Genomic DNA, 23,878 nt, shown 5'->3' with positions numbered 1-23,878 from the left:
ACAGTAAGTGGTAGTCACAGTGGTAGTTACAGTAAGTGGTACTCACAGTGGTAGTTACAGTAAATGGTAGTTACAGTAAGTGGTACTCAGTGGTAGTTGCAGTGAGTGGTAGTCACAGTGGTAGTTACAGTAAGTGGTAGTCACAGTGGTAGTTACAGTAAGTGGTAGTCACAGTGGTAGTTACAGTAAGTGGTAGTCACAGTGGTGGTTACAGTAAGTGGTAGTCACAGTGGTGGTTACAGTAAGTGGTAGTCACAGTGGTGGTTACAGTAAGTGGTAGTCACAGTGGTAATTACAGTAAGTGGTACTCACAGTGGTAGTTACAGTAAATGGTAGTTACAGTAAGTGGTACTCAGTGGTAGTTACAGTAAGTGGTAGTCACAGTGGTAGTTACAGTAAGTGGTAGTCACAGTGGTAGTTACAGTAAGTGGTAGTCACAGTGGTAGTTACAGTAAGTGGTAGTCACAGTGGTGGTTACAGTAAGTGGTAGTCACAGTGGTAGTTACAGTAAGTGGTACTCACAGTGGTAGTTACAGTAAATGGTAGTTACAGTAAGTGGTACTCAGTGGTAGTTGCAGTGAGTGGTAGTCACAGTGGTAGTTACAGTAAGTGGTAGTCACAGTGGTAGTTACAGTAAGTGGTAGTCACAGTGGTAGTTACAGTAAGTGGTAGTCACAGTGGTGGTTACAGTAAGTGGTAGTCACAGTGGTGGTTACAGTAAGTGGTAGTCACAGTGGTGGTTACAGTAAGTGGTAGTCACAGTGGTAGTTACAGTAAGTGGTACTCACAGTGGTAGTTACAGTAAATGGTAGTTACAGTAAGTGGTACTCAGTGGTAGTTACAGTAAGTGGTAGTCACAGTGGTAGTTACAGTAAGTGGTAGTCACAGTGGTAGTTACAGTAAGTGGTAATCACAATGGTAGTTACAGTAAGTGGTAGTCACAGTGGTGGTTACAGTAAGTGGTAGTCACAGATCAGACTATGCTTAAACTAGTTACTGGCCCGATCAAACTATGCTTAAAAATTAATAATTTTGCACCAAAAGAACCTTAGAAAACTTGCCTGGCCTTATTACAACAAGCGCAATTTAATTTAGCCTGATACAACTAAATATAATTTAGATACGTTTAGAATAACTAATTATTGGCCAGCTCAAACTATATTTAAATTAGTTACTGGGAAAATCAAACTATGCTTAAACTAGTTAAACTAGCTGAATGAGTCACACGGGTTTAACGCTGTATGGGATAAACTCTACAGTTTCAGGGACGTGGTGTACCTGAATATCATACCTGTTCTCTCATACTGTTGTTGTACCCGCAGGAGGGACCGGCGGGGTGCCCATCTCCCTGGAGACGCGGAAGGAGGTTGGTGTTGGACAGAGATGTACCATCTCAGGCTGGGGCAGACTGGCAGAGGATGATGCCCTACCCCACGTCCTCATGGCTGCTGATGTATGTATACTGTTGATACCCGGTTCCTCCGCTCTTCCACATCACCCATACAATGCTCTCCTGCTGGGTTTAGCTCTCTACAACTGAAGACTTTCCTCCCAGAGAGGATTATATATATAATCCTCTCCAGAGCATAACATAAAGAAGGAACACTGTAGCAGGCCTACTGGCCCATGCATACTGGCCCATGCATACTGGCCCATGCATACTGGCCCATGCATAATGGCCCATGCATACTGGCCCATGCATACTGGCCCATGCATACTGGCCTCTCCTGAGGTACTCTTCGTGTCTGCCAGCTTCCCTCTCACCCCATGTTGGTCTTACCTGAGAGTTGTGAATACCATCTGTTGTTCTTGTTAGTTTATTGTTTAGAGGATTAAAGCGACATGGGTCTTTTTTCGCGTAATTTAACATTGATTCTGGCACTATGAGAACTGCGCAGCAAGACTGTGTAATAACCTGTTGGTTAAATTTAACATCTGTTATGCAACGCACTAACACTCTTGGGCTGTCATGGGTGGCTAACCCTCCGGGTTTAAAAATCCGAACAAAATCTTATCTTACTCTGCATATTTTTTTACATTCAAAAATATTTTTGTAATTTATTTTTATTATTATCACACTGGCCGTCTCCCACCAAGGCAGGGTGGCCCGAAAAATAAAAACTTATCATCATTCACTCCATCACTGTCTTGCCAGAAGGGTGCTTTACACTACAGTTTTTAAACTGCAACATTAACACCCCTCCTTCAGAGTGCAGGCACTGTACTTCCCATCTCCAGGACTCAAGTCCGGCCTGCCGGTTTCCCTGAACCCCTTCATAAATGTTACTTTGCTCACACTCCAACAGCACGTCAAGTATTAAAAACCATTTGTCTCCATTCACTCCTATCAAACACACTCACGCATGCCTGCTGGAAGTCCAAGCCCCTCGCACACAAAACATCCTTTACCCCCTCCCTCCAACCTTTCCTAGGCCGACCCCTACCCCGTCTTCCTTCCACTACACACTGATACACTCTTGAAGTCATTCTGTTTCGCTCCATTCTCTCTACATGTCCGAACCACCTCAACCCTTCCTCAGCCCTCTGGACAACAGTTTTGGTAATCCCGCACCTCCTCCTAACTTCCAAACTACGATTTCTCTGCATTATATTCACACCACACATTGCCCTCAGACATGACATCTCCACTGCCTCCAGCCTTCTCCTCGCTGCAACATTCATCACCCATGCTTCACACCCATATAAGAGCATTGGTAAAACTATACTCCCATACATTCCCTTCTTTGCCTCCAAGGATAAAGTTCTTTGTCTCCACAGACTCCTAAGTACACCACTCACCCTTTTCCCCTCATCAATTCTATGATTCACCTCATCTTTCATAGACCCATCCACTGACACGTCCACTCCCAAATATCTGAATACATTCACCTCCTCCATACTCTCTCTCTCCAATCTGATATCCAATCTTTCATCACCTAATCTTTTTGTCATCCTCATAACCTTACTCTTTCCTATATTCACTTTTAATTTTCTTCTTTTACACACCCTACCAAACTCATCCACCAATCTCTGCAACTTCTCTTCAGAATCTCCCAAGAGCACAGTGTCATCAGCAAAGAGCAGCTGTGACAACTCCCTCTTTATGTGTGATTCTTTATCTTTTAACTCCACGCTTCTTGCCAAGACCCTCGCATTTACTTCTCTTACAACCCCATCTATAAATATATTGAACAACCACGGTGACATCACACATCCTTGTCTAAGGCCTACTTTTACTGGGAAATAATCTCCCTCTCTCCTACATACTCTAACCTGAGCCTCACTATCATCGTAAAAACTCTTCACAGCTTTCAGTAACCTACCTCCTACACCATACACCTGCAACATCTGCCACATTGCCCCCCTATCCACCCTGTCATACGCCTTTTCCAAATCCATAAATGCCACAAAGACCTCTTTAGCCTTATCTAAATACTGTTCACTTATATGTTTCACTGTAAACACCTGGTCCACACACACCCTACCTTTCCTAAAGCCTCCTTGTTCATCTGCTATCCTATTCTCCGTCTTACTCTTAATTCTTTCAATAATAACTCTACCATACACTTTACCAGGTATGTGCAAGAAAGGTATAAAATACCGACAATATGAAAGTTAAGACACATGTGCAACATCTGGATATCTTTATTGTAGACGTTTCGCCATCCAGTGGCTTTATCAATACAGATTCAAGGACATAATAGGAAGACAGTAGAACTATATACAAAAGATGAGGTAATCAGTCCCTCGGCCTTGGAGTTAGTGTTCACAGCATCGTGGTGGAGGAGAATCTGGAGCAAAGACAAGAAGACTGGCGGTTTATATAGGCGTCAGTGGATAGGGACGGGCAGCAGACGAGGGCAAAGTCACTGGTAGGCGGGATTCCCCAGTGGAAGTAGGTCCTTCCCAAAGAGATGGGACCTTCACGGCTGCTGCAACTAACCCATCTCTTTGGGAAGGACCTACTTCCACTGGGGAATCCCGCCTACCAGTGACTTTGCCCTCGTCTGCTGCCCGTCCCTATCCACTGACGCCTATATAAACCGCCAGTCTTCTTGTCTTTGCTCCAGATTCTCCTCCACCACGATGCTGTGAACATTAACTCCAAGGCCGAGGGACTGATTACCTCATCTTTTGTATATAGTTCTACTGTCTTCCTATTATGTCCTTGAATCTGTATTGATAAAGCCACTGGATGGCGAAACGTCTACTACAATAAAGATATCCAGATGTTGCACATGTGTCTTAACTTTCAAGAACTCAGATGTTGGGAGGACAGGTCCCTCTCAAATCCTGCCGTTCTCACTAGTAGAGGTTGTCGAAGTTGATTGTAGGTCTGTACCAAGATACCCTTGTGTTGCAGTGTCAGACAGATTGAACATTAAAATGGTATAAAATACCGACAGGTTGTTAGGTAAGACACATATGCAACAGTTAGGTATCTTTATTTTGAAACGTTTCGCCTACACAGTAGGCTTCTTCAGTCCAACACAAGGGTATCTTGGTACAGACCTACAATCAACTTCGACAACCTCTACTAGTGAGAACGGCAGGATTTGAGAGGGACCTGTCCTCCCAACATCTGAGTTCTTACCTCTCCTAGTGACCTACGTCTCACCTCTTGGCGCTATATAGGCTCCATCCTGTCACTTCATCTCCATATTGTTTCATACTATGGAACAATGCTCTTCTCCAGACTGAGGGACTGACCACCTCAAAACTTTAAGGGTGATGGACTGATTACATCGTCTTCAAGTATCTTCTGCTTCTATCAACTTTTCTGTACTGGACTGAAGAAGCCTACTGTGTAGGCGAAACGTTTCAAAATAAAGATACCTAACTGTTGCACATGTGTCTTACCTAACAACCTGTCGGTATTTTATACCATTTTAATGTTCAGACTTATCCCTCTATATAATTTTTGCACTCTCTTTTGTCCCCTTTGCCTTTATACAAAGGAACTATGCATGCTCTCTGCCAATCCCCAGGTAAATACCCATCAATTTGTAAACAAAGCTAATATCCTGACACGCAGGAAATCTGATACAAAGTATTAATTTCTTATATCTTAGTAATTGGTGAGGTGTTTCAGGTGACGGTGAAGAGTGACGCTGCCTGTCAAGATATATATTACCATCGTAGTTTCTTCATGGTGTATCCAGCTAACTTGTGTGCCGGTGGGGACGACAAGGACGCCTGCCAGGTGAGTTAATATAAGAACATAACAAAGAAGGAACACTGCAGCAGGCCTACTGGCTCATGTGAGGCAGGTCCAAGTCTCCTACCGGCTTAAGCCAATGCCCCAACCTAGTCAGGTCAGGTCACATTCACTTAAGGAAGGAACACGGCAATTGACCCAGTAGCACAAGCTAATCAGGTCCAACTCACACCCACCCACACCCACTCATGTATTTATCTAACCCCTTACTGGATAATAATAATAATAATAATAATAATAATAATAATAATAATAATCTTTATTTCTACAAGTACATGATTCAACTTATACAGACCATAGCTCACATCAGTGATATACTATACTGAAAGCTTCTGGTTATGTAGATCATTTCCTGCAACTTAGGTTAATTTTGTCCCCAGGATGCGACCCACACCTGTCAGGTAACACCCAGGTACCTACTTACTGCTAGGTGAATAGGGACAGCAGGTGTCTTAAGGAAACAGGCCCGATGTTTCCACATGTACAGGGGATCGAACCACGGACACTCAGTGTGAGCACGACTCCACTGGATGTGACTTACAATAGTCGGGTAACTCCTAGGAGCATGACTCACAAAATCGTGATGACACGATTGCAAACAAACCATACCACGGGTGGGTATAGAACCCGCGGTCAGAGTCTCAAAACTTCAGACCGTCGCGGTGTTCTATCCCCGCCCGTGGTATGGTTTATTTACTAAGAACCTAGTTTTTAATAGGTAAGAAGGGACAACAGATGTAAAGAGCCGTGGCACTCCCGGGATTGTACCTTGGTACCTGTGGCAGCCAGGAACGTTAGGAAATGCAACGGAAATACAGGTGGAGGTGAGGCCAGCTAGTGGCTCCTGGACCCTCACAGGTGGTGGTGAGGCCAGCTAGTGGTTCCTGGCCCCCACGCAGGTGAGAGTGAGGCCAGCTAGTGGCTCCTGGCCTCACACAGGTGGTAGTGAGGCCAGCTAGTGGCTCCTGGCGCCCACGCAGGTGAGGGTGAGGCCAGCTAGTGGCTCCTGGCCCCACACAGGTGAGGGTGAGGCCAGCTAGTGGCTCCTGGCCCCACACAGGTGGTGATGAGGCTAGCTAGTAGCTTCTGGCCCCACACAGGTGAGGGTGAGGCCAGCTAGTGGCTCCTGACCCCACACAGGTGGTAGTGAGGCCAGCTAGTGGTTCCTGGCCCCCACGCAGGTGAGGGTGAGGCCAGCTAGTGGCTCCTGGCCCCACACAGGTGAGGGTGAGGCCAGCTAGTGGCTCCTGGCCCCACACAGGTGGTGATGAGGCTAGCTAGTAGCTTCTGGCCCTACACAGGTGAGGGTGAGGCCAGCTAGTAGCTCCTGGCCCCACACAGGTGAGGGTGAGGCCAGCTAGTAGCTCCTGGCCCCACACACTGCACTCTACCTCATAAAAGTGCACTGTGTATCAACGCTGAATTATCAGATCGTGTTTGTGTACATAAAATATCTAGATGTACGGAGAGTAAGTGAACAATGTATCTTCCTTCTGCTAGTTATTATCTGCAGTAAGAAAGATCTGAGGTGGTACACTTAGTGCCATTATATATATATATATATATATATATATATATATATATATATATATATATATATAAATATATATATATATATATATATATATATGTCGTGCCGAATAGGCAGAACTTGCGATCTTGGCTTAAATAGCAACGCTCATCTTGCCATATAGGACAAGTGAAAATTTGTGTATGCAATAATTTCGCCAAAATCATTCTGAACCTAACGAAAAAAATATGTTTGATTGTGTTTGTTTAGTACTAAATTATTGTCAACGTATTTAAAATATATTTAGTTGGGTTAGGCTGAAATAAATTGTTCTTGTTATAATAAGGTTAGGTAAGTTTTCTAAGATTCTTTTGGTGCAAAATTATAAATTTTTACATTAACAATAATGAAAAAAATATATCTTTAAACGTATAAGAGAAAATTTCAAAAAGGACTTAATTTTAAATGAGTTCTTGCTAATTGACCAGTTTTACATATTCGGCACGACATATATGTATATATATATATATATATATATATATATATATATATATATATATATATATATATATATATATATATATATATATATATATATATATATATATATAGTTAATAATGTCCGTACCCATTACATAATACTTGGACTAAATTACACCGGATACATTAATGTTACTGTCAATGGTTCATTAGTCTGTTACTGGAAGTATTAGGTTAGTTTTTTCATGCTGTGGATGATCACTTTCTTCGGATTAATGACCAGGATGATTGATAACCTAGGATAAACCTCCTCCCCCTCTCCCCCCCCCCAAGAAAAAGGCAAGCAATGTGGGTTATTTTAATAGGGGTCTTGTGTTTGTCGTCCCCAGGATGACTGTCTCAACAGTCCACTAACTGATAGGAATGTATTCATTGTTAATAGGAATAGTTAGTGGTATAAGACTTGATGAAAGTTAAGACACTTGTGCAACATCTGGTTATCTTTATTGTAGACGTTTCGCCCTCCAGTGGCTTTATCAATACAGATTCTTGGACATAATAAGAAAACAGAAGAATTATATACAAAAGATGAGGTAATCAGTCCCTCAGCCTTGGAGGTGGTGTTTAGAGCACCGTGGTTGTAGAGATTCTGAAGCACAGGTAAGGAGACTGGTGCTTATATAGGCGTCAGTGAAGAGGGACGTGTAGCAGACGAGGGCATAGTCACATGGTAGAAGACTTGTTAATTTCTCTTCTCCAAGGATTCGTCTGGACTCTAGACGAAGCCTCCAGACTCTGGAGGCTTCTTGGTTGTGGACCAAACATGGTACCACTGATACCCACTGGTAATAAATGTGGTAACAGTTAGAAGTTGTAATGAATGTGAGTCGTCATTGGTTACATGAGTGTTGCTGGTCGTGTGATGTCTGTATAATGTTCCTGCTGGTCGTGTTATGTCTGTATAATGTTCCTGCTGGTCTTGTGATGTCTGTATAATGTTCCTGCTGGTCTTGTGATGTCTGTATAATGTTCCTGCTGGTCGTGTTATGTCTGTATAATGTTCCTGCTGGTCGTGTTATGTCTGTATAATGTTCCTGCTGGTCGTGTTATGTCTGTATAATGTTCCTGCTGGTCGTGTTATGTCTGTATAATGTTCCTGCTGGTCGTGTTATGTCTGTATAATATTCCTGCTGGTCTTGTGATGTCTGTATAATGTTCCTGCTGGTCTTGTGATGTCTGTATAATGTTCCTGCTGGTCTTGTGATGTCTGTATAATGTTCCTGCTGGTCTTGTGATGTCTGTATAATGTTCCTGCTGGTCGTGTTATGTCTGTATAATGTTCCTGCTGGTCTTGTGATGTCTGTATAATGTTCCTGCTGGTCGTGTGATGTCTGTATAATGTTCCTGCTGGTCTTGTGATGTCTGTATAATGTTCCTGCTGGTCTTGTGATGTCTGTATAATGTTCCTGCTGGTCTTGTGATGTCTGTATAATGTTCCTGCTGGTCTTGTGATGTCTGTATAATGTTCCTGCTGGTCTTGTGATGTCTGTATAATGTTCCTGCTGGTCGTGTTATGTCTGTATAATGTTCCTGCTGGTCTTGTGATGTCTGTATAATGTTCCTGCTGGTCTTGTGATGTCTGTATAATGTTCCTGCTGGTCTTGTGATGTCTGTATAATATTCCTGCTGGTCTTGTGATGTCTGTATAATATTCCTGCTGGTCTTGTGATGTCTGTATAATGTTCCTGCTGGTCTTGTGATGTCTGTATAATGTTCCTGCTGGTCTTGTGATGTCTGTATAATGTTCCTGCTGGTCTTGTGATGTCTGTATAATGTTCCTGCTGGTCTTGTGATGTCTGTATAATGTTCCTGCTGGTCTTGTGATGTCTGTATAATGTTCCTGCTGGTCTTGTGATGTCTGTATAATGTTCCTGCTGGTCTTGTGATGTCTGTATAATGTTCCTGCTGGTCGTGTGATGTCTGTATAATGTTCCTGCTGGTCGTGTGTGATGTCTGTATAATGTTCCTGCTGGTCTTGTGATGTCTGTATAATGTTCCTGCTGGTCTTGTGATGTCTGTATAATGTTCCTGCTGGTCTTGTGATGTCTGTATAATGTTCCTGCTGGTCTTGTGATGTCTGTATAATGTTCCTGCTGGTCTTGTGATGTCTGTATAATGTTCCTGCTGGTCGTGTTATGTCTGTATAATGTTCCTGCTGGTCGTGTTATGTCTGTATAATGTTCCTGCTGGTCGTGTTATGTCTGTATAATGTTCCTGCTGGTCGTGTTATGTCTGTATAATGTTCCTGCTGGTCGTGTGATGTCTGTATAATGTTCCTGCTGGTCGTGTGATGTCTGTATAATGTTCCTGCTGGTCTTGTGATGTCTGTATAATGTTCCTGCTGGTCGTGTTATGTCTGTATAATGTTCCTGCTGGTCGTGTGATGTCTGTATAATGTTCCTGCTGGTCGTGTGATGTCTGTATAATGTTCCTGCCTGTCTGGTCTGCTTGTGATGTCTGTATAATGTTCCTGCTGGTCGTGTTATGTCTGTATAATGTTCCTGCTGGTCGTGTTATGTCTGTATAATGTTCCTGCTGGTCTTGTGATGTCTGTATAATGTTCCTGCTGGTCTTGTGATGTCTGTATAATGTTCCTGCTGGTCTTGTGATGTCTGTATAATGTTCCTGCTGGTCTTGTGATGTCTGTATAATGTTCCTGCTGGTCTTGTGATGTCTGTATAATGTTCCTGCTGGTCTTGTGATGTCTGTATAATGTTCCTGCTGGTCTTGTGATGTCTGTATAATGTTCCTGCTGGTCTTGTTATGTCTGTATAATATTCCTGCTGGTCTTGTGATGTCTGTATAATGTTCCTGCTGGTCTTGTGATGTCTGTATGATGTCTGTATAATGTTCCTGCTGGTCTTGTGATGTCTGTATAATGTTCCTGCTGGTCTTGTGATGTCTGTATAATGTTCCTGCTGGTCTTGTGATGTCTGTATAATGTTCCTGCTGGTCGTGTGATGTCTGTATAATGTTCCTGCTGGTCTTGTGATGTCTGTATAATGTTCCTGCTGGTCTTGTGATGTCTGTATAATGTTCCTGCTGGTCTTGTGATGTCTGTATAATGTTCCTGGTCTTGTGATGTCTGTATAATGTCTTGTGATGTCTGTATAATGTTCCTGCTGGTCTTGTGATGTCTGTATAATATTCCTGCTGGTCTTGTGATGTCTGTATAATGTTCCTGCTGGTCTGTCTGTATAATGTTCCTGCTGGTCTTGTGATGTCTGTATAATGTTCCTGCTGGTCTTGTGATGTCTGTATAATGTTCCTGCTGGTCTTGTGATGTCTGTATAATGTTCCTGCTGGTCTTGTGATGTCTGTATAATGTTCCTGCTGGTCTTGTGATGTCTGTATAATGTTCCTGCTGGTCTTGTGATGTCTGTATAATGTTCCTGCTGGTCTTGTGATGTCTGTATAATGTTCCTGCTGGTCTTGTGATGTCTGTATAATGTTCCTGCTGGTCTTGTGATGTCTGTATAATGTTCCTGCTGGTCTTGTGATGTCTGTATAATGTTCCTGCTGGTCTTGTGATGTCTGTATAATGTTCCTGCTGGTCTTGTGATGTCTGTATAATGTTCCTGCTGGTCTTGTGATGTCTGTATAATGTTCCTGCTGGTCTTGTGATGTCTGTATAATGTTCCTGCTGGTCTTGTGATGTCTGTATAATGTTCCTGCTGGTCTTGTGATGTCTGTATAATGTTCCTGCTGGTCTTGTGATGTCTGTATAATGTTCCTGCTGGTCTTGTGATGTCTGTATAATGTTCCTGCTGGTCTTGTGATGTCTGTATAATGTTCCTGCTGGTCTTGTGATGTCTGTATAATGTTCCTGCTGGTCTTGTGATGTCTGTATAATGTTCCTGCTGGTCTTGTGATGTCTGTATAATGTTCCTGCTGGTCTTGTGATGTCTGTATAATGTTCCTGCTGGTCTTGTGATGTCTGTATAATGTTCCTGCTGGTCTTGTGATGTCTGTATAATGTTCCTGCTGGTCTTGTGATGTCTGTATAATGTTCCTGCTGGTCTTGTGATGTCTGTATAATGTTTCCTGCTGGTCTGGTTGTGATGTCTGTATAATGTTCCTGCTGGTCTTGTGATGTCTGTATAATGTTCCTGCTGGTCTTGTGATGTCTGTATAATGTTCCTGCTGGTCTTGTGATGTCTGTATAATGTTCCTGCTGGTCTTGTGATGTCTGTATAATGTTCCTGCTGGTCTTGTGATGTCTGTATAATGTTCCTGCTGGTCTTGTGATGTCTGTATAATGTTCCTGCTGGTCTTGTGATGTCTGTATAATGTTCCTGCTGGTCTTGTGATGTCTTGTGTCTTGTGATGTCTGTATAATGTTCCTGCTGGTCTTGTGATGTCTGGTTCCTGCTCTTGTGATGTCTGTATAATGTTCCTGCTGGTCTTGTGATGTCTGTATAATGTTCCTGCTGGTCTTGTGATGTCTGTATAATGTTCCTGCTGGTCTTGTGATGTCTGTATAATGTTCCTGCTGGTCTTGTGATGTCTGTATAATGTTCCTGCTGGTCTTGTGATGTCTGTATAATGTTCCTGCTGGTCTTGTGATGTCTGTATAAATGTCTGTTCCTGCTGGTCTTGTGATGTCTGTATAATGTTCCTGCTGGTCTTGTGATGTCTGTATAATGTTCCTGCTGGTCTTGTGATGTCTGTATAATGTTCCTGCTGGTCTTGTGATGTCTGTATAATGTTCCTGCTGGTCTTGTGATGTCTGTATAATGTTCCTGCTGGTCTTGTGATGTCTGTATAATGTTCCTGCTGGTCTTGTGATGTCTGTATAATGTTCCTGCTGGTCTTGTGATGTCTGTATAATGTTCCTGCTGGTCTTGTGATGTCTGTATAATGTTCCTGCTGGTCTTGTGATGTCCTGGTCTTGTGATGTCTGTATAATGTCTTCTTGTGATGTCTGTATAATGTTCCTGCTGGTCTTGTGATGTCTGTATAATGTTCCTGCTGGTCTTGTGATGTCTGTATAATGTTCCTGCTGGTCTTGTGATGTCTGTATAATGTTCCTGCTGGTCTTGGGATGTCTGTATAATGTTCCTGCTGGTCTTGTGATGTCTGTATGATGTTCCTGCTGGTCTTGTGATGTCTGTATAATATGTCTGTATAATGTTCCTGCTGGTCTTGTGATGTCTGTATAATGTTCCTGCTGGTCTTGTGATGTCTGTATAATGTTCCTGCTGGTCTTGTGATGTCTGTATAATGTTCCTGCTGGTCTTGTGATGTCTGTATAATGTTCCTGCTGGTCTTGTGATGTCTGTATAATGTTCCTGCTGGTCTTGTGATGTCTGTATAATGTTCCTGCTGGTCTTGTGATGTCTGTATAATGTTCCTGCTGGTCTTGTGATGTCTGTATAATGTTCCTGCTGGTCTTGTGATGTCTGTATAATGTTCCTGCTGGTCTTGTGATGTCTGTATAATGTTCCTGCTGGTCTTGTGATGTCTGTATAATGTTCCTGCTGGTCTTGTGATGTCTGTATAATGTTCCTGCTGGTCTTGTGATGTCTGTATAATGTTCCTGCTTGTGATGTCTGTATAATGTTCCTGCTGGTCTTGTGATGTCTGTATAATGTTCCTGCTGGTCTTGTGATGTCTGTATAATGTTCCTGCTGGTCTTGTGATGTCTGTATAATGTTCCTGCTGGTCTTGTGATGTCTGTATAATGTTCCTGCTGGTCTTGTGATGTCTGTATAATGTTCCTGCTGGTCTTGTGATGTCTGGTCTTGTGATGTCTGTATAATGTTCCTGCTGGTCTTGTGATGTCTGTATAATGTTCCTGCTGGTCTGGTTGTGATGTCTGTATAATGTTCCTGCTGGTCTTGTGATGTCTGTATAATGTTCCTGCTGGTCGTGTGATGTCTGTATAATGTTCCTGCTGGTCTGTATGTCTGTATAATGTTCCTGCTGGTCTTGTGATGTCTGTATAATGTTCCTGCTGGTCTTGTGATGTCTGTATAATGTTCCTGCTGGTCTTGTGATGTCTGTATAATGTTCCTGCTGGTCTGTCTGTGATGTCTGTATAATGTTCCTGCTGGTCTTGTGATGTCTGTATAATGTTCCTGCTGGTCTTGTGATGTCTGTATAATGTTCCTGCTGGTCTTGTGATGTCTGTATAATGTTCCTGCTGGTCTTGTGATGTCTGTATAATGTTCCTGCTGGTCTTGTGATGTCTGTATAATGTTCCTGCTGGTCTTGTGATGTCTGTATAATGTATAATGTTTCCTGCTGGTCTGGTGTGATGTCTGTATAATGTTCCTGCTGGTCTTGTGATGTCTGTATAATGTTCCTGCTGGTCTTGTGATGTCTGTATAATGTTCCTGCTGGTCTTGTGATGTCTGTATAATGTTCCTGCTGGTCTTGTGATGTCTGTATAATGTTCCTGCTGGTCTTGTGATGTCTGTATAATGTTCCTGCTGGTCTTGTGATGTCTGTATAATGTTCCTGCTGGTCTTGTGATGTCTGTATAATGTTCCTGCTGGTCTTGTGATGTCTGTATAATGTTTGCTGGTCTGTCTGGTCTGGTGTGATGTCTGTATAATGTTCCTGCTGGTCTTGTGATGTCTGGTTCCTGCTGGTCTTGTGATGTCTGTATAATGTTCCTGCTGGTCTTGTGATGTCTGTATAATATTTCCTGCTGGTCTTGTGATGTCTGTATAATGTTCCTGCTGGTCTTGTGATGTCTGTATAATGTCGTGTTATGTCTGTATAATGTTCCTGCTGGTCTTGTGATGTCTGTATAATGTTCCTGCTGGTCTTGTGATGTCTGTATAATATTCCTGCTGGTCTTGTGATGTCTGTATAATGTTCCTGCTGGTCTTGTGATGTCTGTATAAATGTCTGTATAATGTTCCTGCTGGTCTTGTGATGTCTGTATAATGTTCCTGCTGGTCTTGTGATGTCTGTATAATGTTCCTGCTGGTCTTGTGATGTCTGTATAATGTTCCTGCTGGTCTTGTGATGTCTGTATAATGTTCCTGCTGGTCTGGTGTGATGTCTGTATAATATTCCTGCTGGTCTTGTGATGTCTGTATAATGTTCCTGCTGGTCTTGTGATGTCTGTATAATGTTCCTGCTGGTCTTGTGATGTCTGTATAATGTTCCTGCTGGTCTTGTGATGTCTGTATAATGTTCCTGCTGGTCTTGTGATGTCTGTATAATGTTCCTGCTGGTCTTGTGATGTCTGTATAATATTCCTGCTGGTCTTGTGATGTCTGTATAATGTTCCTGCTGGTCTTGTGATGTCTGTATAATGTTCCTGCTGGTCTTGTGATGTCTGTATAATGTTCCTGCTGGTCTTGTGATGTCTGTATAATGTTCCTGCTGGTCTTGTGATGTCTGTATAATGTTCCTGCTGGTCTTGTGATGTCTGTATAATGTTCCTGCTGGTCTTGTGATGTCTGTATAATGTTCCTGCTGGTCTTGTGATGTCTGTATAATGTTCCTGCTGGTCTTGTGATGTCTGTATAATGTTCCTGCTGGTCTTGTGATGTCTGTATAATGTTCCTGCTGGTCTTGTGATGTCTGTATAATGTTCCTGCTGGTCTTGTGATGTCTGTATAATGTTCCTGCTGGTCTTGTGATGTCTGTATAATGTTCCTGCTGGTCTTGTGATGTCTGTATAATGTTCCTGCTGGTCTTGTGATGTCTGTATAATGTTCCTGCTGGTCTTGTGATGTCTGTATAATGTTCCTGCTGGTCTTGTGATGTCTGTATAATGTTCCTGCTGGTCTTGTGATGTCTGTATAATGTTCCTGCTGGTCTTGTGATGTCTGTATAATGTTCCTGCTGGTCTTGTGATGTCTGTATAATGTTCCTGCTGGTCTTGTGATGTCTGTATAATGTTCCTGCTGGTCTTGTGATGTCTGTATAATGTGATTCCTGCTGGTCTTGTGATGTCTGTATAATGTTCCTGCTGGTCTTGTGATGTCTGTATAATGTTCCTGCTGGTCTTGTGATGTCTGTATAATGTTCCTGCTGGTCTTGTGATGTCTGTATAATGTTCCTGCTGGTCTTGTTATGTCTGTATAATATTCCTGCTGGTCGTGTTATGTCTGTATAATGTTCCTGCTGGTCTTGTGATGTCTGTATAATGTTCCTGCTGGTCTTGTGATGTCTGTATAAATGTCTGTATAATGTTCCTGCTGGTCTTGTGATGTCTGTATAATGTTCCTGCTGGTCTTGTGATGTCTGTATAATGTTCCTGCTGGTCGTGTGATGTCTGTATAATGTTCCTGCTGGTCTTGTGATGTCTGTATAATGTTCCTGCTGGTCTTGTGATGTCTGTATAATGTTCCTGCTGGTCGTGTGATGTCTGTATAATGTTCCTGCTGGTCTTGTGATGTCTGTATAATGTTCCTGCTGGTCTTGTGATGTCTGTATAATGTTCCTGCTGGTCTTGTGATGTCTGTATAATGTTCCTGCTGGTCTTGTGATGTCTGTATAATGTTCCTGCTGGTCTTGTGATGTCTGTATAATGTTCCTGCTGGTCGTGTGATGTCTGTATAATGTTCCTGCTGGTCTTGTGATGTCTGTATAATGTTCCTGCTGGTCTTGTGATGTCTGTATAAATGTCTGTTCCTGCTGGTCTTGTGATGTCTGTATAATGTTCCTGCTGGTCTTGTGATGTCTGTATAATGTTCCTGCTGGTCTTGTGATGTCTGTATAATGTTCCTGCTGGTCTTGTGATGTCTGTATAATGTTCCTGCTGGTCTTGTGATGTCTGTATAATGTTCCTGCTGGTCGTGTGATGTCTGTATAATGTTCCTGCTGGTCTTGTGATGTCTGTATAATGTTCCTGCTGGTCTTGTGATGTCTGTATAATGTTCCTGCTGGTCGTGTTATGTCTGTATAATGTTCCTGCTCTTGTGATGTCTGTATAATGTTCCTGCTGGTCGTGTTATGTCTGTATAATGTTCCTGCTGTCTGGTCTGTCTGTGTGATGTCTGTATAATGTTCCTGCTGGTCTTGTGATGTCTGTATAATGTTCCTGCTGGTCTTGTGATGTCTGTATAATGTTCCTGCTGGTCTTGTGATGTCTGTATAATGTTCCTGCTGGTCTTGTGATGTCTGTATAATGTTCCTGCTGGTCTTGTGATGTCTGTATAATGTTCCTGCTGGTCTTGTGATGTCTGTATAATGTTCCTGCTGGTCTTGTGATGTCTGTATAATGTTCCTGCTGGTCTTGTGATGTCTGTATAATGTTCCTGCTGGTCTTGTGATGTCTGTATAATGTTCCTGCTGGTCTTGTGATGTCTGTATAATGTTCCTGCTGGTCTTGTGATGTCTGTATAATGTTCCTGCTGGTCTTGTGATGTCTGTATAATGTTCCTGCTGGTCTTGTGATGTCTGTATAATGTTACTGCTGGTCTTGTGATGTCTGTATAATGTTCGGGCTGGTCCTGCTGGTCGTGTTATGTCTGTATAATGTTCCTGCTGGTCGTGTTATGTCTGTATAATGTTCCTGCTGGTCGTGATGTCTGTATAATGTTCCTGCTGGTCTTGTGATGTCTGTATAATGTTCCTGCTGGTCTTGTGATGTCTGTATATGTCTGTATAATGTTCCTGCTGGTCTTGTGATGTCTGTATAATGTTCCTGCTGGTCTTGTGATGTCTGTATAATGTTCCTGCTGGTCTTGTGATGTCTGTATAATGTTCCTGCTGGTCTTGTGATGTCTGTATAATGTTCCTGCTGGTCGTGTTATGTCTGTATAATGTTCCTGCTGGTCGTGTTATGTCTGTATAATGTTCCTGCTGGTCTTGTGATGTCTGTATAATGTTCCTGCTGGTCTTGTGATGTCTGTATAATGTTCCTGCTGGTCGTGTTATGTCTGTATAATGTTCCTGCTGGTCTTGTGATGTCTGTATAATATTCCTGCTGGTCTTGTGATGTCTGTATAATGTTCCTGCTGGTCGTGTTATGTCTGTATAATGTTCCTGCTGGTCTTGTGATGTCTGTATAATGTTCCTGCTGGTCTTGTGATGTCTGTATAATGTTCCTGCTGGTCTTGTGATGTCTGTATAATGTTCCTGCTGGTCTTGTGATGTCTGTATAATGTTCCTGCTGGTCTTGTGATGTCTGTATAATGTTCCTGCTGGTCTTGTGATGTCTGTATAATGTCTGTTCCTGCTGGTCTTGTGATGTCTGTATAATGTTCCTGCTGGTCTTGTGATGTCTGTATAATGTTCCTGCTGGTCTTGTGATGTCTGTATAATGTTCCTGCTGGTCTTGTGATGTCTGTATAATGTTCCTGCTGGTCTTGTGATGTCTGTATAATGTTCCTGCTGGTCTTGTGATGTCTGTATAATGTTCCTGCTGGTCGTGTTATGTCTGTATAATGTTCCTGCTGGTCGTGTTATGTCTGTATAATATTCCTGCTGGTCTTGTGATGTCTGTATAAATGTCTGTATAATGTTCCTGCTGGTCTTGTGATGTCTGTATAATGTTCCTGCTGGTCTTGTGATGTCTGTATAATGTTCCTGCTGGTCTTGTGATGTCTGTATAATGTTCCTGCTGGTCTTGTGATGTCTGTATAATATTCCTGCTGGTCTTGTGATGTCTGTATAATGTTCCTGCTGGTCTTGTGATGTCTGTATAATGTTCCTGCTGGTCTTGTGATGTCTGTATAATGTTCCTGCTGGTCGTGTTATGTCTGTATAATGTTCCTGCTGGTCTTGTGATGTCTGTATAATGTTCCTGCTGGTCTTGTGATGTCTGTATAATGTTCCTGCTGGTCTTGTGATGTCTGTATAATGTTCCTGCTGGTCTTGTTATGTCTGTATAATGTTCCTGCTGGTCTTGTGATGTCTGTATAATGTTCCTGCTGGTCTTGTGATGTCTGTATAATGTTCCTGCTGGTCTTGTGATGTCTGTATAATGTTCCTGCTGGTCTTGTGATGTCTGTATAATGTTCCTGCTGGTCTTGTGATGTCTGTATAATGTTCCTGCTGGTCGTGTTATGTCTGTATAATGTTCCTGCTGGTCGTGTTATGTCTGTATAATGTTCCTGCTGGTCTTGTGATGTCTGTATAATGTTCCTGCTGGTCTTGTGATGTCTGTATAATGTTCCTGCTGGTCTTGTGATGTCTGTATAATGTTCCTCTTGTGATGTCTGTATAATGTTCCTGCTGGTCTTGTGATGTCTGTATAATGTTCCTGCTGGTCTTGTGATGTCTGTATAATGTTCCTGCTGGTCTTGTGATGTCTGTATAATGTTCCTGCTGGTCTTGTGATGTCTGTATAATGTTCCTGCTGGTCTTGTGATGTCTGTATAATGTTCCTGCTGGTCTTGTGATGTCTGTATAATGTTCCTGCTGGTCTTGTGATGTCTGTATAATGTTCCTGCTGGTCTTGTGATGTCTGTATAATGTTCCTGCTGGTCTTGTGATGTCTGTATAATGTTCCTGCTGGTCTTGTGATGTCTGTATAATGTTCCTGCTGGTCGTGTTATGTCTGTATAATGTTCCTGCTGGTCGTGTTATGTCTGTATAATGTTCCTGCTGGTCTTGTGATGTCTGTATAATGTTCCTGCTGGTCTTGTGATGTCTGTATAATGTTCCTGCTGGTCGTGTGATGTCTGTATAATGTTCCTGCTGGTCTTGTGATGTCTGTATAATGTTCCTGCTGGTCTTGTGATGTCTGTATAATATTCCTGCTGGTCTTGTGATGTCTGTATAATGTTCCTGCTGGTCGTGTTATGTCTGTATAATGTTCCTGCTGGTCGTGTTATGTCTGTATAATGTTCCTGCTGGTCTTGTGATGTCTGTATAATGTTCCTGCTGGTCTTGTGATGTCTGTATAATGTTCCAACGATCAAAGATACTAAGTTTAGCTGGTATAAGAGATCAGTTAAATTGTTATACACTCAACCGCCCTCATAGTTCTCCTTGTTGTCTCCAGGGTGACTCTGGAGGCCCTCTAGTGTGCTGCACCAACTCCACCGAAGACCTGGCTTCCTGCAGACTGACAGGCATCACCTCCTGGGGGATCGGCTGTGCCACAGAGGGAATTCCAGGTGTTTACACAGAGGTGGCACACTACGTCGGCTGGCTGAGAAAGACCATCAGTAAGGAATATGGCGAGGACGAGCTGAGGACACTCTCATTCTTCGAAGAAGATAATGAATAGACAGATTATAGAACTGAATTGGAAGGAACAGTCTATTATCCTCAAATACCAGTTAAAACAGTTAATAATAAAACATATTAAGCTGAATATGATAGGATTTACATACAACATAATTCCACTGGTAATCGTTTTAGATAAAATTAAAAAATAAATAAAACATAAATATAGAAAATTGATGTCAGGCAGCCCTGACATCCATCATTTACAAGATTAGAACAAGAACCAGTAATATTGACCTAACACCCAAACAACGTAAAACGGTTGTTGCTACAATGGTTCTGCTGCATTATAGGTTCACTGTAAATTCTTGCAGCAAGTCTGGAGATTTTTTTACATATATGCGGGACCGCAGTCACACCGGATGGTGTGTACATGATAATAACACGAGTTAACACAGTATCAGTAGTTATATGTGAATATTTACGTTTTGTTATGGCAGTGTGGATGATAACAGCAGTACAAGTATCACGAGAGAGGAGCTGACACAGCTGACACAGCTGACTGAAGATGTTCGTTGTTAGTAAGCCAAGACCAGACAACAGTGAAAACAAACAGTGGAAGCAAACAACAGTGGAAGCAAACAGTGGAAGCACACAGACAACGGTGGAAGCAGACATCACTGGAAGCAGACACCACTGGAAGCAGACAGACAACACTGGAAGCAGACAGACAACACTGGAAGCAGACAGACAACACTGGAAACAGACAACACTGGAAGCGGACAGACAACACTGGAAGCAGACAGGCAACACTGGAAGCAGACAGACAACACTGGAAGCAGACAGACAACACTGGAAACAGACAGACAACACTGGAAGCAGACAGAAAGCACTGGAAGCAGACAGACAACACTGGAAGCAGACAACAATGGAAGCAGACAGACAACACTGGAAGCAGACAGACAACACTGGAAGCAGACAGACACCACTGGAAGCAGACACCACTGGAAGCAGACAGACAACACTGGAAGCAGACAGACACCACTGGAAGCAGACATACACCACTGGAAGCAGGCAGACAACACTGGAAGCAGACAGACAACACTGGAAGCAGACAGACAACACTGGAAGCAGACAGACAACAATGGAAGCAGACAGACAACACTGGAAACAGACAACACTGGAAGCGGACAGACAACACTGGAAGCAGACAGGCAACACTGGAAGCAGACAGACAACACTGGAAGCAGACAGAAAGCACTAGAAGCAGACAGACAACACTGGAAGCAGACAGACAACAATGGAAGCAGACAGACAACACTGGAAGCAGACAGACAACACTGGAAGCAGACAGACAACACTGGAAGCAGACAGACACCACTGGAAGCAGACAGACACCACTGGAAGCAGACAGACACCACTGGAAGCAGACAGACACCACTGGAAGCAGACAGACACCACTGGAAGCAGACAGACACCACTGGAAGCAGACAGACAACACTGGAAGCAGACACACCACTGGAAGCAGACACACCACTGGAAGCAGACACACCACTGGAAGCAGACAGACACCACTGGAAGCAGACAGACACCAATGGAAGCAGACAGACAACACTGGAAGCAGACAGGCAGCAATGGAAGCAGACAGACAACACTGGAAGCAGACAGACAACACTGGAAGCAGACAGACAACAATGGAAGCAGACAGACAACACTGGAAGCAGACACACCACTGGAAGCAGACAGACACCACTGGAAGCAGACAGACACCACTGGAAGCAGACAGACACCACTGGAAGCAGACAGACACCACTGGAAGCAGACAGACACCACTGGAAGCAGACAGACACCACTGGAAGCAGACAGACACCACTGGAAGCAGACAGACAACACTGGAAGCAGACAGACAACACTGGAAGCAGACAGACAACACTGGAAGCAGACAGAAAGCACTGGAAGCAGACACACCACTGGAAGCAGACAGACACCACTGGAAGCAGACAGACACCACTGGAAGCAGACACCACTGGAAGCAGACAGACAACACTGGAAGCAGACAGACAGCAATGGAAGCAGACAGACAACACTGGAAGCAGACAGACAACACTGGAAGCAGACAGACAACAATGGAAGCAGACAGACAACAATGGAAGCAGACAGACAACACTGGAAGCAGACACACCACTGGAAGCAGACAGACACCACTGGAAGCAGACAGACACCACTGGAAGCAGACAGACAACGCTGGAAGCAGGCAGACAGCAATGGAAGCAGACAGACAACACTGGAAGCAGACAGACAACACTGGAAGCAGACAGAAAGCACTGGAAGCAGACAGACAACACTGGAAGCAGACAGACAACAATGGAAGCAGACAGACAACACTGGAAGCAGACAGACAACAATGGAAGCAGATAGACAACAATGGAAGCAGACAGAAAACACTGGAAGCAGACAGAAAACACTGGAAGCAGACAGACAACACTGGAAGCAGACAGACAACACTGGAAGCAGACAGACAACAATGGAAGCAGACAGACAACAATGGAAGCAGACAGAAAACACTGGAAGCAGACAGAAAACACTGGAAGCAGACAGATAACACTGGAAGCAGACAGAAAACAGGGAAAGCAGACAGACCACAACACATGACTCTATACATCTGTATACAGCATTTACAACACTGACTTTCTCTTAGGACGCGAGTTTTGTTCTTGGGTGTTGGACGTAATGCAACATTGCAGATGTTGCAGATGTCTGCCCCAAATGCCTCGGCATGACAGTGGCTTTCTTTGCACTTGTAAATCAATATTGAAATTACACATTGTAAACCATGTATGGAAATAAGACTCCTTATAACATGTCAATCACACGTAAATTTTCCCTGGAAATAAAAATTTGAATTTGATTAGATTTGAGCTGAAGCTACCAGTCAACAAGACCCGGAAAACACCTGGATGTATGTACCTGCAGGGTTCAGGTTCTTAAGAAGGTAAATTGGTACCTGGGTAATACAGATACAGGTACACACAAGTACAATTACCATACATAGGGACATATATGTAAATTACCTAGAATAAACCGAAAAAGTCAAAGTGGATTATTTCGACAGAGGTCCAGGTAATATTTACAACTTAGCTGTAAGTTGCAGTAGAACTGTCATATAAATAACTAGATGGTTTAACAAATGTTTATGTGAATATAATATTAAAAAATGCTTGTGTTTGTTTTATTAACACACACACACACACACACACACACACACACACACACACACACACACACACACACACACAACACACACAGGAGCTTGGACTCGACCCCTGCAACCTCAACTCGGTGAGCACACACACACACACACACACACACACACACACACACACACACACACACACACACACACACACACACACACACATAACACACACAGGAGCTTGGACTCGACCCCTGCAACCTCAACTCGGTGAGCACACACACACACACACACACACACACACACACACACACACACACACACACACACACACACACACACACTATGACAAGTAACAGAAGTAAGACACGAGAGAAAGAGAGGGTGGGTTGATTGCTTTTTCCTGGACTGCAGGAAGGCCTTCGACACAGTTCCTCATATGAGGTTAGTGCAGAAGCTGGAGGATCAGGCACGTATAACAGGAAGGGCACTGCAGTGGATCAGAGAATACCTGACAGGGAGGCAACAATGAGTCATGGTACGTGATGAGGTATCACAATGGGCACCTGTGATGAGTGGGGTCCCACATGGGTCAGTCCTAGAACCAGTGCTATTCTTGGAATATGTGAATGACATGATGTAAGGGATAGACTCACAAGTGTCCCTGTTCGCAGATGATGTGAAGTTAACGAGGAGAATTAAATCAGATGAGGATCAGGTAGGACTACAAAGAGACCTGGACAGGCTGGACACCTGGTCCAGCAACTGGTTTCTCGAATTTAACCCTGCCAAATGCAAAGTCATGAAGATCGGGGAAGGGCACAGAAGACCGCAGATAGAGCATAGGCTATGTGGCCAAAGACTGCAAACCTCGCTCGAGAAAGATCTTGGGGTGACCATAACACCGAGCATGTCTCCGGAGGCACACATCAACCAGATAACTGCCGCAGCATATGGGCGCCTGGCAAACCTGAGAACAGCGTTCCGATACCTTAGTAAGGAATCGTTCAAGACACTGTACACCGTGTACGTCAGGCCCATACTGGAGTATGCAGCACCTGTTTGGAACCCACACCTGGTCAAGCACGTCAAGAAATTAGAGAAAGTGCAAAGGTTTGCAACAAGGCTAATTCCAGAGGTAAGGGGAATGTCCTAGGAAGAAAGGTTAAGGGAAATCTGCCTGACGACACTGGAGGACAGGAGGGTTAGGGGAGACATGATTATGACATACAAAATACTGCGTGGAATAGATAAGATGGACATAGGATGTTCCAGAGATGGGACACAGAGATAAGGGGTCACAGGGATGTTAGGAAGCATTTCTTCATAGAGT

General features: G+C 43.3%; 1 protein-coding gene across 1 annotated transcript in view; it reads left to right on the top strand.

Annotated features, from left to right (window-relative positions):
- Nucleotides 1–20,020, top strand: part of LOC128700856 (trypsin I-P1-like) — a 52,153-nt gene extending 32,133 nt beyond the window's left edge. The window contains exons 5-7 of the mRNA XM_053794309.2: nt 1,323–1,453; nt 5,093–5,203; nt 19,186–20,020. Of these exons, the coding sequence (XP_053650284.2) occupies nt 1,323–1,453; nt 5,093–5,203; nt 19,186–19,413 (470 nt within the window). The 3' untranslated portion in view covers nt 19,414–20,020. The remainder of the gene's footprint in view (nt 1–1,322; nt 1,454–5,092; nt 5,204–19,185) is intronic.
- Nucleotides 20,021–23,878: the final 3,858 nt, after the last annotated feature.

The sequence above is a fragment of the Cherax quadricarinatus genome, chromosome 94 (genome assembly GCF_038502225.1).
Source record: "Cherax quadricarinatus isolate ZL_2023a chromosome 94, ASM3850222v1, whole genome shotgun sequence".
Lineage (NCBI taxonomy): Eukaryota > Metazoa > Arthropoda > Malacostraca > Decapoda > Parastacidae > Cherax > Cherax quadricarinatus.
This window is presented reverse-complemented; position numbering and strand designations above follow the sequence as displayed.